This window comes from Gymnodraco acuticeps, unplaced genomic scaffold (genome assembly GCF_902827175.1).
Source record: "Gymnodraco acuticeps unplaced genomic scaffold, fGymAcu1.1, whole genome shotgun sequence".
Taxonomy (NCBI): Eukaryota; Metazoa; Chordata; class Actinopteri; order Perciformes; family Bathydraconidae; genus Gymnodraco; species Gymnodraco acuticeps.
In genome coordinates this window covers 2,136,779-2,151,592 of record NW_022989843.1, presented here as the reverse complement: position 1 = coordinate 2,151,592, position 14,814 = coordinate 2,136,779, and the positions used below count along the sequence as shown (strand labels likewise).

At 42.0% G+C, this 14,814-nt stretch overlaps 1 protein-coding gene across 2 annotated transcripts; it reads left to right on the top strand.

Moving 5' to 3' along the window:
• The first annotated feature begins 2,545 nt into the window (after positions 1 to 2,545).
• Positions 2,546 to 13,296, top strand: paip1 (poly(A) binding protein interacting protein 1). 2 transcript variants are annotated; one of them, XM_034238209.1, is made up of 12 exons: positions 2,546 to 3,451; positions 4,877 to 5,028; positions 5,296 to 5,493; positions 5,673 to 5,785; positions 6,080 to 6,191; positions 6,509 to 6,634; positions 6,743 to 6,849; positions 7,855 to 7,972; positions 8,053 to 8,107; positions 8,567 to 8,651; positions 12,053 to 12,163; positions 13,012 to 13,296. In XM_034238209.1, exons 1-11 carry the CDS (start codon positions 3,250 to 3,252, stop codon positions 12,138 to 12,140), a joined length of 1,356 nt encoding a protein of 451 aa, XP_034094100.1. In that variant the 5' UTR covers positions 2,546 to 3,249; the 3' UTR covers positions 12,141 to 12,163; positions 13,012 to 13,296. The 2 variants fall into 2 exon arrangements, with proteins under 2 accessions (XP_034094100.1, XP_034094090.1); XM_034238199.1 differs by having other exon boundaries at positions 2,552 to 3,451; positions 12,053 to 13,296.
• The last annotated feature ends 1,518 nt before the right edge of the window (positions 13,297 to 14,814 follow it).

Sequence of the window (14,814 nt, the reverse complement as noted above, 5' to 3'; positions counted from 1 at the left end):
GACTTTTTGAGTTGCAGATTGCCTCTCCAGAGTCGTCATCGGAGCCGTCCAGTTGGGCCTGGACTATACTCGCATGGCGGCGGACCAGGTCACAGACCCTGGCGTCCAGGCTCTGAAGGTGGAGGGCGCGGGGCTGCGCTTGGAGGACGTGGTGTTCGGCGACGCGGGCGTTACCCTCCTGTGTGACGTCTCCACAGGCCTGTCGCGGACAGTCGTTCCCGCCAGCTGGAGGCGCTCTGTGTTAGAGGCAGTGCACGGACTGTCACATCCCGGCGTTAAGCCTTCGGTGCGCTTGGTGGCCGCGAAGTTCGTCTGGCATGGGCTGAAAAAGGACATGAGGACTTGGGCTGGTGAGTGTGTGGCTTGTCAGCGCGCTAAGGTGCACCGCCACACGAAGGCCCCTTTGGAGCGTTTCCTGGTGCCTGAGAGGAGGTTTGACCACGTCAACATCGACCTGATTGGTCCATTGCCCTCCTCTCAGGGCTTTTCCTACCTCCTCACCATGGTGGACAGGACGACCCGTTGGCCGGAGGCGGTCCCGCTCGTTTCGACGTCGGCCGCAGACGTTGCCCGGGCCTTCATTGCAACGTGGGTGTGTCGTTTTGGCACCCCGTCTGACATTTCCTCAGACAGGGGCTCTCAGTTCACGTCCGAACTCTGGAACGCCGTGGCAGGCGGTTTGGGGGTTAAGCTGCACAGGACTACCGCTTACCACCCTCAGGCTAACGGCCTCTGCGAGCGCTTCCATCGCTCCATGAAGGCGGCCCTCAAAGCCGGCCTTAAGGACGGGAATTGGGTCGACAAGTTGCCCTGGGTGATGCTGGGCCTGAGGACTGCGCCTAAAGAAGACCTGCAGTGCTCTACGGCTGAGATGGTCTACGGGCAGCCGTTGAGAGTTCCAGGGGATTTCCTCCATAACGCATCGGCTCCCTGGTCGGCGTCGGCCCAGCGGGCTTTCCTGCAGAACGCCGCTGAGGCCTTTGCTCCGATCCCTACTACTCCGCACGGTACTCAGGTGTCCCAGGTTCCCGCAGAGCTCCGCTCGGCGGAGCACGTGTTCATCCGGCACGATGTGCACAGAGGCCCACTGCAGCCCCCTTATGATGGGCCTTTCCGGGTCTTGGAGCACAGGGACAAGCACCTGGTGGTCGGCCTGGGTGGCAAGGCCGAGCACGTCTCGGTGGACCGGGTGAAGGCTGCTCACCTGGACTTGGATCAGCCTGTGGTGCTGGCTCGACCTCCGCGACGGGGCCGCCCCCCGGCCTCGTCCCCTGTCACGGATTTAAGACCTGTTGTTCCGGTCCCTCCCCTTCCGGGAGCCGCACAGGCGGAAGTCACTTTTCCGACTCCGGAAGGGAGTCCCAGGAGTCCCCCAGGAGTCGTGGGGGTCGGCGTGTCGTTCCTCCCCGCCATGCTGATTTTGTTTATGTGTGAATTCTGGGGGGGCTTGTGTGGTGACACCATGTGGGACCATAATTCACCTTGCTTATTGTGTTGCCACACGGACCCTTTAGCTAACACCTGTAGCTTTAGCTGCCATTCCTGCTAGCTCATCAGGCAGAGCAGTGCATGTGTTAACCTCTCTGATATTAATGGATAATAAAGATTGGAACTCCATTCTTAATACACCGCGTCCGACTCTCTTTTCACGGCACTACAATAGCCTATTTCTTTTTTAAATGTGATGGAGTAAAAGGATAGTAACTGTGATTATTCATGTTAAGTAGCCCACAAGTAACTAAAACAATTGCAAGTACAATAAGAAGCTACAGGAACGTTAATTTACGTCGGTAATATTAATTTATTTAATACAACATTTACGGTACAAGATTTACAGCATACAGCCCATGAAGTATAATATTTTTACAAATGATGAATTACAGCAAACATGTGCAATATATCCATTATTACAGCTCCATGGGCTGGCAGTAAGGCGATATGGTCCGTTGTTATTGTGCATCCATGGGTAAAGAGAAACTCATGTAGTGCTGAACAAGTAACATGAACGTGCCGGGCGGCGCGGTCCCGTGGGTTAGATGCGCGTTCATAATGCCGAGGGGAAACAACTCTCAGAATAACGTTATTAGCACATTTTTACAACTTGAGGAACGAATGTTTTTAATAAGGGCTATACAAACGTTCATACTGGGTAGTTTATTTAGTTTTTAAAAAATTATCCAACGAGTTACAGACCACTCTTTCCCCATGTAAGTCAATGGGAAAAAGTGTTTCCGGGCCCAGCAACCTAAAGGAAGTGTAGTACCGCCGTTTGACCAGCACGAATATTCTCATCAGACTCCGGCGCACTTCCTGGGGGCTTGGTTTTCTCCAAAATTACCTACCCCACCTTTAATTTCAGCCAGGTCAGCGAGATGCACCATTTATGGCTGAGCTTTGCCCTCCACGCCACCAGAGGGGGACACTTAGATTTTGCACACTGTCACGGATAATCAGCAACGGCGAGTTTGTTGTTAAAGGAAGTGGCCAACAAAAAGTTGTGTGTGTATGGTTTGAAAGCAAACCAGATTGATATTATGGTACCTATCAGTAGAGCAGAAGTCAAATCTGTTACAAAAGTGGTTATCAAGCAACAATGGCAAAAACTATGGGACAGTAACACCAAAGGAAGACATTTATACCAGATACAAAGGGAAGTAGGAACAGGAAGCACTTGGGGGAGTAGTAGAAGAGAACAGAGCATTAACAGCAGGATAAAATTGGGACACTCTGGATTAATCTCATCACTGCATCTGATTGGAAAACATCCAAATGGAAATTGTGATGGTTGCCAACAACCAGAGACAATACATCATGTATTTGTTAGCTGCCCGGATTATAACAGACAAAGATTCATTCTGAAAACTGCACTAGAACAACTCAACGTCAAGGACATGGATTTCAAGTCAATATACGAAAGTAAATCAAGAAATGAAGCAAACAAGCTGATCTTCAAATTCCTCAAAAGCACTGGTCTGAGGACAAGGATTTAATATGAACATTTAATAACTCAACAGTAGGGGGCGATATATGCTCCAAGTGGAAGCGATTCGCCATTAAAGAAAAGAAGAAGAAGAAGAAAGTTGTGTATACGCTGTGATACCAGCCGATTTAGTAAAAGGCATCATGAAAGAGAGATAGGTCGTGTTGTATGGTCTTAAAACACAAGCGATTGATGCTACGCACCACAAAAAGAAGTTAACTGCTGATCTTCATCTTTCTGATGCCGCTTTGAGAGACATACGAGTAACCATGAACGAAGATTGTTTTAACCGAGCTCCCGGAGCAGAGAGAGCCCGACATTTTCCCGCGGACCCCGGGCTTGTGGGGTCCACCGGCAATGGAGACTCCAAAGCCCCGCTTTTCAACCAAAGGGAGCCGTTGAGACAGCCGCGAACATCCCCACCATATTCTGAAAACAGCACAAGCGCGGCCGACGCCATGGTTGCTGGAGGTATGGGGCTGTCAACGAGCTAACAATGGCGATAACTGAGCTAATTAAGCTAGCTACTTTCACATTCGATTCCTTGTAAACGACCCCCTCTGACATTATTGCAAGTGAAGGCCAAAGACTGTTTTTACGTAAAATGAATAGTAGCCACAACATAACCTTCGGTTAATAGTTATACTGACAAGCGTTAAGGGTTAATATCCTCGTGCTACCTGGTTCAATCTGTTGTTGAAATTAATGATAGCTAGCTAGCTGCTAAATACCATTTAATGTTAGCTCGCTTTAGCATGTTGCTGTTGCGACATGCACCTGTTGGATTGTGTTTGTAACGCTCCGTCTAAAAAAAGCTCCCACTCAGATATCGCATGGTTCTTTAGTTACGTACCACATTTAAAACTGTCTTACCCAGATATAATGCTTTGGAGCAATCTTTTGTTATAGCCACTCTAACGTTTGTCTACGCAGAGCAAAGTGGCAAAAATAGTTCCCTTTAATCTGATCAAGCAGCTGGCGCTAAGGAATAGGGAATTGTCAAGAAGTGCCCGTGAGATAGTTCACGGTTTAGAATGTATCACTAAAGCTTTATTATCTGTGTCAGATGTGAAACTGTATCAGAATGAGTCTAATGTGTGGACTTGTCACAGCACTATTGTGTGTTTCTGTATGGTCAACACACCACGTGATTACAAAGGCAAAAGCCAGAACTTAATGTTGAAAAAATATCCCAAAATGAAAGTTAGCATCAACTAGTATTGGTGGGAATTGTACTGATATTATCTGCCTCTAAAATAATTATCACAGCAGATTCTGGTATTATTTCTTGGGATAACAGCCAACCAATCCACAGATAGCTCCACTAGGTTGATGTGTACTGTACTCTAGCTGCACCTATAGTATGACCCTAAACAATAAGCATGGGAACAGAGAGCTGAGATCAGCACATATGCATGATTTGCAATCCTGTACTCACAGCAGCACTTTTGTAAGTGATAGTATACCATAGTATTGTGTGCAGTACTATGTCTTTGCACTCAATATAAGTTACTCAATCAATGTTTTGTACTTTTTAAGCAAAGGTATTTCTTTCTGTTAACTGTGTATTGACTGTTTTTACACCCTGTTGTCTTTTTTGCTTTTCATTCTGTTGTGTACAAAACATGTTGTGCCATAGACTTTAATTGCAGTCCAAGAAGTATTAAAATATACTAATTGGTGAGATTTGCTAAAAACTAACTGCAGTGTTCAGCTTGGCTGTTTTTAGAAAATAACTCAAAATGAAATATTCTAATTGAGGACCTACTGAAAGATCAACATTGTTCAACACTATAGACTATCGCCAGCTTGTTCTTTAAAGAAAAGAGAGAGAGAATGTTGGATGAGTAGTTAAAGATGTAACTAAGACTGAGAATATCTTTCTTCCATTTTTAGATTTTAAAAGACCGAGCAAACACCAACCAAGTGCAAATGCCAACAGTCCGTCTGCCTCCAGAGGTTTTAATGAAGTGGATTCTTTGGTCCAGTCGTCAAAGCTTTCAGCGAGTGCCCCAGAGTTTGTCCCTTCTGGAATGAACTCTTATGAAGTAAGAGTAAAGCTATTATGCCTTTATTCTGATGTTATAACTTCCTTTTTGTATGTGTTTTGAAACATTTTTCTCTTTACTGCTGTTGTAATTGGAGACTGGAACTGTGTCAGTAACACATCTATCATTGCTTTTGTAAAGAGTTCAAGTTTATCTTAGATTTCTTCTTTTTAAGCTTACACTTCTAAATGTATGATTGCATCAGCACAAGAAAGTGTTCTGGGTTTTTCAATAGTTGTTCATGTTCGTATTGTGATTTTTGTATAGGACCCCTCTTTTTGTGATGACAGCACAAGCTATTATGAGGAACAAACCTTGGCTGAGACGGTGACAGACTTCCTGGCCCACCTGAGCTCCTCACCAGGCTCCTTTGAGTCTGACGTTGAACAGATAACGGCGATGCTCAATTCCTGGGTCACTACTGAGGAGCTGCTGAATGAGCTGGTGGAGCTGATTTACACACAGGTTAGAGACACACCATCACTTCTCATGTTGCTGTGTGTATGAATAGTAAACAATATGATTTTAAACCAAACCTGTCTTAACAAAGCATGCACATCGAAATATAAATATATATATATTTATGTTTCTGGTGAACCACACAATGGTATAAGACAATGTATTAATTGTTCCTTTCATTGCAGTCTACTGCCATTCCGAACTTCTCGTACACGGGCGCCCGGCTCTGTAACTACCTGTCTCATCATCTCACCGTCAGCCCTCCAAGTGGCAACTTTCGTCAGCTGCTCCTAAAAAGGTGATTTGTTTATATTTGACTGTATTTAATGTAGGTTGATATCGGGGTAGATGAAATCTTATGACTAAAGTCCCTTTTTATTTTTCATGAAATGCAAATATTTTGATAATTGGATTGTTGAAAAGGGTAAAATAAGTGTGAAATATTAGTTTCAAACTAGCAGCAGTAGTAGAGAGTAGGAATATGTTTTACATTACACGCAGTTATTCCGTGAGAATAAGGCCAGGAAGCATTGGACCTGTCATTGTTCATTCAAAGTGATGTTTAAAAGCTATAATGCGTCGTCTGCTCTAGGTGTCAGACGGAGTATGAACAGAGGGGTGCAGCTGTACGAGGAGACAAAGAGACTCAGAAGAAGTTCCACTCCTATGTGCTCTTCCTGGGAGAGCTCTATCTCAGCCTCGAGGTAAGACATCGTCTTCGAGACCACATTACATAAGCATTCCTTAAGTCGTCCGCTTTTATTTAATCAATTTGTTGAAATGTTCACAATGCAATATTCTATTCCTTTTAGCCTTTTAATTTAGCTTCACTCAATGGCAGTTTGTGAACTTGTTGCAGTCCCACATGCTGCCCCAGTGGCACTAAAGGAAACATTTGGCGGATTAACTATGTTTGCTTCCTAACTTGAACAATTGTATTTATATAAAGACTAGGTTGAAACTAATCTCTGGACTAGTCGTCACAGTAGTGCCAGTCAATAATTAGCCTTTTTTTATTTAGATTAAAAGTGCAAAAGGACCTCCAAATCGAGCAGCGATCCTTCTCACGGCTCTGAAGGACCTGATGAACAGTCTGTTCTCCAAGCCGGTGGACGCAAATCTCATCTGCGCTGTCAAGCTGCTTAAGGTTTCCATTCTCAATTAAATACGTCTAAACAATTGTATCAAGATGTTTCTGGACAGTTCGATCTTTTTTCTTTTTTGGGAAGGTATTGAAAATGTTTTAAATTGACAGCTGACGGGCTCGGTCCTGGATGACACGTGGAAAGAGAGTGGACAACGACACATGGATGAACTGGTCCGAAGAATAGAAAATATTCTACTGGATGCCACCTGCAGCAGGTGGGTACAGTGATGTGCTGTGTTGTGCCAGATTCTACTCGAGAAAATATATTCTTTCCTCAACAATAATGAAGTGTATTTAGGGATTTTTTATCTAGGACGAGGCAGAATATTTATCTTGTCCTTGTGAAATTATGAAAAATGTCATTAACAAAAATAGGTCTTAATTATTTCTCTGTTTATCGACTACTTGATTTGATTCTTAGGCTGTTAGAGAGTGAATATCGGCCGATATTCACTCTCTGCCGATCGATCGGGGCTCTATATAAATGTCGATCACATGACGTAAAATACATGACACTTTTCTCTGCGCGGCAAAACAAGCTCGCCAAAATGGCTTCACCGGTCTAACAGTATTTTAAGGTGTCCGAAAAAGACAGTAAAATAGCGGAATGCAACGTGTGTGTGAAGCAGAAATCCTGCAGCTCCGCCCGCTGAGAGCAGAGCAGAACACACACTCAGAGTTAGACCTAACACACTTAGCTATTTAGCTACCTCTGGAACAAGCTAAACTAGTTGTAGGCTAAATATGTTTATTCTTCACTGTCGGGTCACTCATTACTGGATCAGTGAGCTGCATGAGATACTGACGGGCTGTCAGGAGAGGGGGAGAGGAAAAGAGAGCGCTTCCGCTCATTTCTCCCGTGTTATTCTCCAAAGTTAACGTAAACTTGAATAATGTACTTCATTTCAATGTAATAATTATGTTGGTTGTAGTTAGTGGAAGCGCCAGTGAATGAGCCCCATTAACTGAGTTTTAAACATCACTTTAAATGGAAGATCCCCACTCGATCAGATCGGAGATCGGTATCGGCCGATACTGATTCCGGCGATCGGCCCAAAATTGGCGATTGGAGCATGCCTACTTTTTAACTCACACTAAACACTATAACACATATCGTCAGCCATAAACTGAGAAAAGGTGCCAAAAAGCTGCACTTTTGAGAGTTAATCCTTAATATACACCCTGGGAAAATGTATTGATGTGAGTGTTTCTGTGCTCAGGGATGTCCGACAGATGCTCCTGAAACTAGTGGAGTTGAGATCGAGTGACTGGGGCAGGGTCCGAGCAGCTGCAGCAGCCAGCAACGCCACGCCAGACAACGACCCCAACTACTTCATGGTGAGGGTTACCTTCACCATTTTTCCCATTCCTTTTTCCTCTGCATTTCTGTTTTTCATTAAATATTCTTCCCCTCTCAGAATGAACCCACATTCTACACACAAGACGGGACTCCTTTCACAGCAGCAGACCCAGGTGAATCTTTGTAAACACGTGTGTGATAGATCAGTACCAGGTTATCAGCTGTTTGTCAATCACAGCCACCGTCGACATGCTAAATCATGCTCTATACTGTTATAAAAACATTAGAAAAAACTGTAATTTCCGTATCGTATTTGCACGAAAACGAAAAGGCTAGAAGACTTTAAAAATGTTAGGAGGCCAGATATTTCTTATTTATTCATTTTTCTCTATAGCTTGTGATATATTATTGTGTTTTACTAGTAACTATGTTAAAAAGTGGTTTTCTAAGTAAAATAATCTGCATCAGATCTATGAATTGAAATGCAGGCACCCTACTGTTTTCATGGGTGTAAGTGTTGATAGAAATGTACTTTTCTTTTGTTTATTATGCACTATGTTGCTTAGCGTTAATAAATATGGTCTGCAACATAAAGCACCAGTGCCTTAATGTCCCTTTCTCGGCTTTCATAGATTATGGTGAGAAATACCAAGAGATCCTGGACAGGCAGGAGTATTTCAATGACACTGACGGAGAAAATGGAAGCGAATCCGAGTTGTAAGTACATATTTTATTTTGTATTTTACCTTTATTAAACCAGGATAGTTCTCATTGAGATTAAGGTCGCATTCACACCTGCCTTGTATAGTCCGGTTGAATCGAACCCTGGTGCATTTAGCCGCTTGGTGCGGTTCATTTGGGTCGGTGTGAACGCAGTCCGAGACCTCTTAAGTGAACTAAACAACCGGACTCTGGTCCGCTAAAATAGGTGGTCTCGGAGCGCTTGTTAGTGAACTCTGGAGCGGTTCATTGCTGGTGTGAACGCAGTCCGCACCAAAACATAGGAAGCGTAGTATTTACGTGTCACAAGAACGCGGGTGTCTTCAAAATCGTTCGCGAAAGAGTGAAGCAGAATGAAGTGTTGAACAGTGTCGTGTAAAGTAAAAACTATACATAAAAGTCAGAGCCACCTCCCGTCAGTGAAACCCCCTCCTGCGTCTCATGTGTTATAATGTTTCGTATCGAACGTGGTCTGATTATATAATCATATGCGCCGTTGCTGTTGATATGCTCTCCAGATTAACAACAGCATGAAAATAACCTGCCGTGGCGGAGGCTCTGGTAGAAATTGCCGGGATTTGCGTGTTTACCCCCTTAATGTCTGACCAATGGTTGAACAGCATTTCCGTGCACATGACTTGTGTTTATAGTCCGTTTGAGTTTTGCCCGTGTGAACGCAAACCGAACCTTCTGAAAAATGAAACAATGTAACAAATTGTGGTCTGGCGAACCAGAGAAGCGGACTATTAGGTGTGAATGCGACCTTAACATCTCTTTTTCAACAGAGTCCTGGCCCAAGAATGGTAACAGCACAGTTACAGACCATTTTAAAACACACAGTCATACAACAAGATATCAGAGGATAATTCATATATAGATGCTTAGATATATAGATATATATGCTTCCCTTTTAGGTCCCAGCCATTACAGGGACCTGTTTCTCATAGTTGCTATTAATACCATTCAAAGATATAACAGTCATTATAAGAAAACTTATATCAATGGCAATCACATCCTTTTATGTTTATGGAGACTGAGCAGTCAGCTGCGATGATACTTGTGTTTTATAAGGGGCGGTTTTGGCGCAGTGGTTAGAGCGTTGATCATCAGATCAAGATACTCTACCCGCATTTGCTCCTGTGGGTAATGTCCACATTATTGACATTTACATGTCTAATATGTAAAGCGCTTTGAGCACCTGTAAAAGCGCTCTAATTCAAAAATGTAATTTATTATTATAAGATTAGTTCGACAATGACACATGAACCCAACGACCCTCAGAATAATTCAAAGATGTTTGTGATGTGATTTAGTATCTATATAAATATATATTTTATATATCCTGCATGATAGGCCTGCACGATATTGAAAAAACTGACATTGCGATTTTTTTCCCCCTGCGATAAATATTGCGTTTTTTTGTAACTATATTTAACCGGATGAAGGTATTGTCCTCCTGTGCCTCGCTCATTTTTTACCGGTGTTTTGATGGTCTGCAAACTAGCGGGGCCTGCTGTGATCTGATCAAGAATGATTGTGATTGGTGGTTTGCTGTGCATGCAGAGCCTGCATGTCACTCACTCAAGTACCCCTGACATGAGAGCTGCGCAAGTTTTCCTTTTGTAGCAAGCAGCAAAATAATTGTAACATGACGTGTTTGAGTTAATTCACCTACTTACAGTAAGCACTGAGCCTGTTTTTCAGGTCTCACGCTTGAAAATGACATTCCCAGAACAAATGACCATATCTTCCCTTCTAAAAGGGTTACATTAATAATCTTTGTTCTCAAAGTAATGATAAACCTGTGAGTTGGATGTAGAAAAGTCAGAATCAATATAGATGTTTTTTATTTTAAAGACAATTCAGATTGAACATAGTAAAAAACTGTAAATTATAGTGTCCGTACAAAAATTATTTTGTACTTATAGTGAAAACTAACCTTGGATGATGGGTTAGTAGACTAAAAGCTTTAGGAATCCAAAGTACAACATATAATAAGTACCCTGTATCAAGATTGATGCAAAACAAGTGACATTTGACCTTTTTAGAGAGATTTAGCACAAAAAAAACTGTTCTGAGGTCATTTGGGTGGATTTTCCATATCTCTGGTCGATTTTGACGAATGAAATCTCTTTATAACCGCTAGAGCCAATGGAATCGAGGGGAAATTCTACACACACCAACACATGAACAAATAAGGAGTGAGAGTGACGCGTAGCCAAAACTGGAAGCTGCATACACTCTGTGCTCCGATTTTTACATAAAAATGGAATTATGGATTATAAACAATTGCTTCAAAGCCACAGATACATTATCAACCTATGGATCAACCGATTCAGCTGCGTTTTTTCTCGTTTTAATGCCATTGAACACGTCTTTTGATCAGATTGACAGCTACGGTGGTGAGACGATCTCCTGTAAAAGCTCCGTAAAGTTACGTGTTGTGATGTCTGTGTTTGCTTCCCCTGTCGCGAGATCGGATCGCTTAGTGATGATACTATACTTAAATAATCTGTGGAGTCTCAGCTTTAATTGTATATGCCGTTTCGATAAGTAATAAGGGTATCTTTATTTTGAATTCTGTGCTAAAGTGCGTTAGCATTTAAAAAAGGAATAAAACCCCACGTCCCTGCGGTGTGAATATCGCGCATGCGCATCTCGCGGTTATCGCCATGACACGATATATCGTTCAGCCCTACTGCATGATATTCTGAGTTGCGTACACAGTAGCCGAGGCAGAACGTCACAAACACGCCGTTATGGAAAAAACCTTAAACGGGGTTCAGTGTTTCCCCTGGGACGGAGTACCTGGCTGGGGCCCCCTAGCAGCTGCGCCGCCGCCGCTATTTGTATATAGGGAAACACTGGGGTTAGACGACAAGAGGGGGCTGTAACAAATAAGTGCTGTTTTAGAGAAGATGTAAGTTAGTCAGTGTGTTGTTTTTAATTGAATTACAATTTTTCAAACTGACAATAATGTTTGTATATGCTGTCAGTTAAAGTTTTACAAAGAAAGATAGCGGAATAGGCATGACGGAAATCAGGATGGGCTCATACAGATGAATAAAGGGCGTCTGAATGCAGCTTCCCACAGGTCATATGATCACCTGTGGGCCCCTGAGCATGGTTAGTGTGATTGACTAGCCCACAATGCAACAGGGTGAACCATTGCCTGGGTTTCAGTTTAGTCAGCAGATGAGTTTGAAAGAGGGCTTAGCTCGCTGCTATCCTCTCTGTGAACTCTGGCTCTGTTATTGTGCATTGTGTAAATGGCCTTTTTCTAACCCATATTTTAGGTCGCTTAATAATAGATACACGCGCCATCCATACATTCAGGAGCACATTTGTCTTTTTAAAGATCTAAAAAAAGTAAATGACTGGTTTTGTTGTTTTCACAGATTCGACTCTGAAGACGAGATGGAGCCTGAGATAGAAGAAGCTTATGAGACATTTTGTTTAGAAGCAGAGATGAGACGAAAACAATGACGTGACGGTGAAAGTCTCGAAAGGCACATCCTTTACTTTTAATTCTCAACTTGTTTGGAATGTTGAAACGCAAAGTTAACTAGCATCCGATATGTTCAAACTTTTATTTAAGGCTAAAAAGCATTTTAATAAAAGGAGCTGTTCACAGCACTTCTGACACTATTTCAGTCAGGGTTGATTAGAAATGGGGACAGTCAACAGGGTCAATTGTTCAAAAAATATTAACGGTGTTAAGAGTTTTTCTTTGGACATGGCAGTTCTCTCTTTGTTGCTTTTACATTGTTTTCAGGAATGTATTTCCTTTACGCCTAAACAAAATGCCAAGAGGGAAATGGTGTGCTGTGGATTTATTTTCCTTTGAGTTACTTTCTGAAAGGCCGATTGCATCGACTGCGTGCATTCTAGTTTAAGTTCTTATGAATGCATAAACAGGCCAAAAAACTCCATTCATTGTCAGAGAGGCCTCATCCTAATGTGAAATGCACTGTAAGACGGTGAGGGTTGCTTTACTACATACAGACATGCATATACAGCCTTTATCCTGTGACTGTTGTCAGGTGGATGGCAGTCCAGTTAGGAGAAATGATGTTAGCTCTAATAAAAACAAATACTTAATTTAGTCATAACCTGGGAGGTGAATTTGGACAGAAGTCTCTAAGTAAAATGTTCAGAATCCATGGTCAGTGTGACAGTGTTAACTGCAGGAAAGGATTATTTATATCCCACTTATCCCAAGACGGAAATACTGTTTACCAGCAATTCATTCAGCCCATAAAAAGGAATGTTGTTTCATAGTTTGTAAATATTATTTATGGTATTGTTTGCCTGCAATAAATTCTTTATAATGTGAATTGATTTGTCTTTTGTTTAGGTGGAAGGCGATAAACAAGGACGTTTGTTCTGTATTTGGGACAGGCACATTGTTTTTTCTCCAGAGATTTAATTGTGAAGTGATTTAGTGACTTGGACTTCATCTTTGTTGTATAGCGAGATATAAACTCACGGGAACACATGGTGAAACACTGCGATATAAAGCTCAGGGATTCTGTGAGAGATTATCATTAGAAAACAATATTTTTAAATGTTCCTATTCTTTCTTTTTTGGTATTTCCTTTTTTGTTCAGTTAAGTGTTTAATAAAATACTGTTACAAATTTCTTCTATTTACTTTTTGTTTAACAAGCACTGTTGTGTTGGAGCAGCATGGTGAAAGCAGCAGAGCAAAGGGTCAGGGTAACGAGGAGGAGAAGGAGGGGTTAGTTTCACCCCCTCCAGACACATGCACTGCTATGCCAGGTTCGACCTAGCTTCCCTGAGAGCTATAGGATAGGAAACTACTCACACAAATGAAAATAGTCTCTGAGTATGGGGTAGGCCAACTGTTGCAGGCCGAGCACGTTGCAGCAGGTGAAGCGGAACGTTGTGAAATGAGGAAAGTTGTACGCAAGCAAAGCTCTTATCAGTAGAGGCATGCCCATCCAAGGGAGTGATATCACAAAGGTAGAACTCATTACACTTTATCTGTTTATTCAATACAAGTAATATCATTATGGCAATATTGAACAAAGTGTTGGTATGTTTCCCTTATATTGAACAGCCCTAGATCTCAGGCAATAACATAGTAAGCATATCATCTTTGCACTACCCAAATCACTGTTTCATCTAAATATCTGTTTGCGCAAACTCAATCAAATATAGGTCAATTAATACATGAATATGCTTTAAGAAAGAAAACCGGTTACATCACAGCTCTCATGGGGATTTATTTATTTTGTTGGCAGCTCAGCCTCAGATTGCCTGTAATAAGGGGACATATGCAGGGTCTATTTCAAGCTTGTTATGCAAATAAGTTATTGGGCTTTTTTTTCTGAAATAAGATTAGAAAATGTTTTCAACTTTAATTGACTGAATTTATTTGAAAAGTGGGCTCATTAACTTGTGAATACTGTAATATATGTTTACATACAAGCACAAGTTTCAGGAGTGGGTCATATTCCTTTACACTTTAACAATTTGCTGAGGGTCAATTCAAAATAGACCATGGGCCGCATTTAGCCCTCGGGCCGTAGTTTGACACCCCTGCTCTTAAGGTATAAAAGGAGACATACTATTTATAAAAAAAATGAAAATACTATGTCTCAAGTTTAAATACAAGGGGTTCTTTACACTTGCAGAAGTGCACATTTCACTTTAGAACTAATAAAACGATTGGAGACAATAACATGTTTACAATATTATTTTGAAAGTAGCGTCTTCTCTGCTGAACAGCAACATTTCCCAACTAAGTGTGTTTGAACAAACTCTGCCATCATCTGGTGACTCTATGTCTGTGCAACTCTTTCCAGATCAGACCTATACACACATGTTGTTTGTAATAAAATGACAGATCATTGTTTAAGTTATTGCTATGAGGACTGCACAACTCAAACAAAGATATTTATTCTGGGACCTAAAAAAACACACTGGCATTAAATGTCAGTCACCTAACACCAGTTACAGTTCTCTGGCAGTTTATGCAGGATCTGCCGTGCTGCTTCACAGTTTAGGTGAAAATAAAAATAAGGGCTCAAAAGACACGCAAAAACACCTTTATGTCCATTCTTATATTACTATCCAATTCTATGCAATAAATTCCTCTAGTGAGACCTTTTAATGTAGATCTTGACTTAAATGTA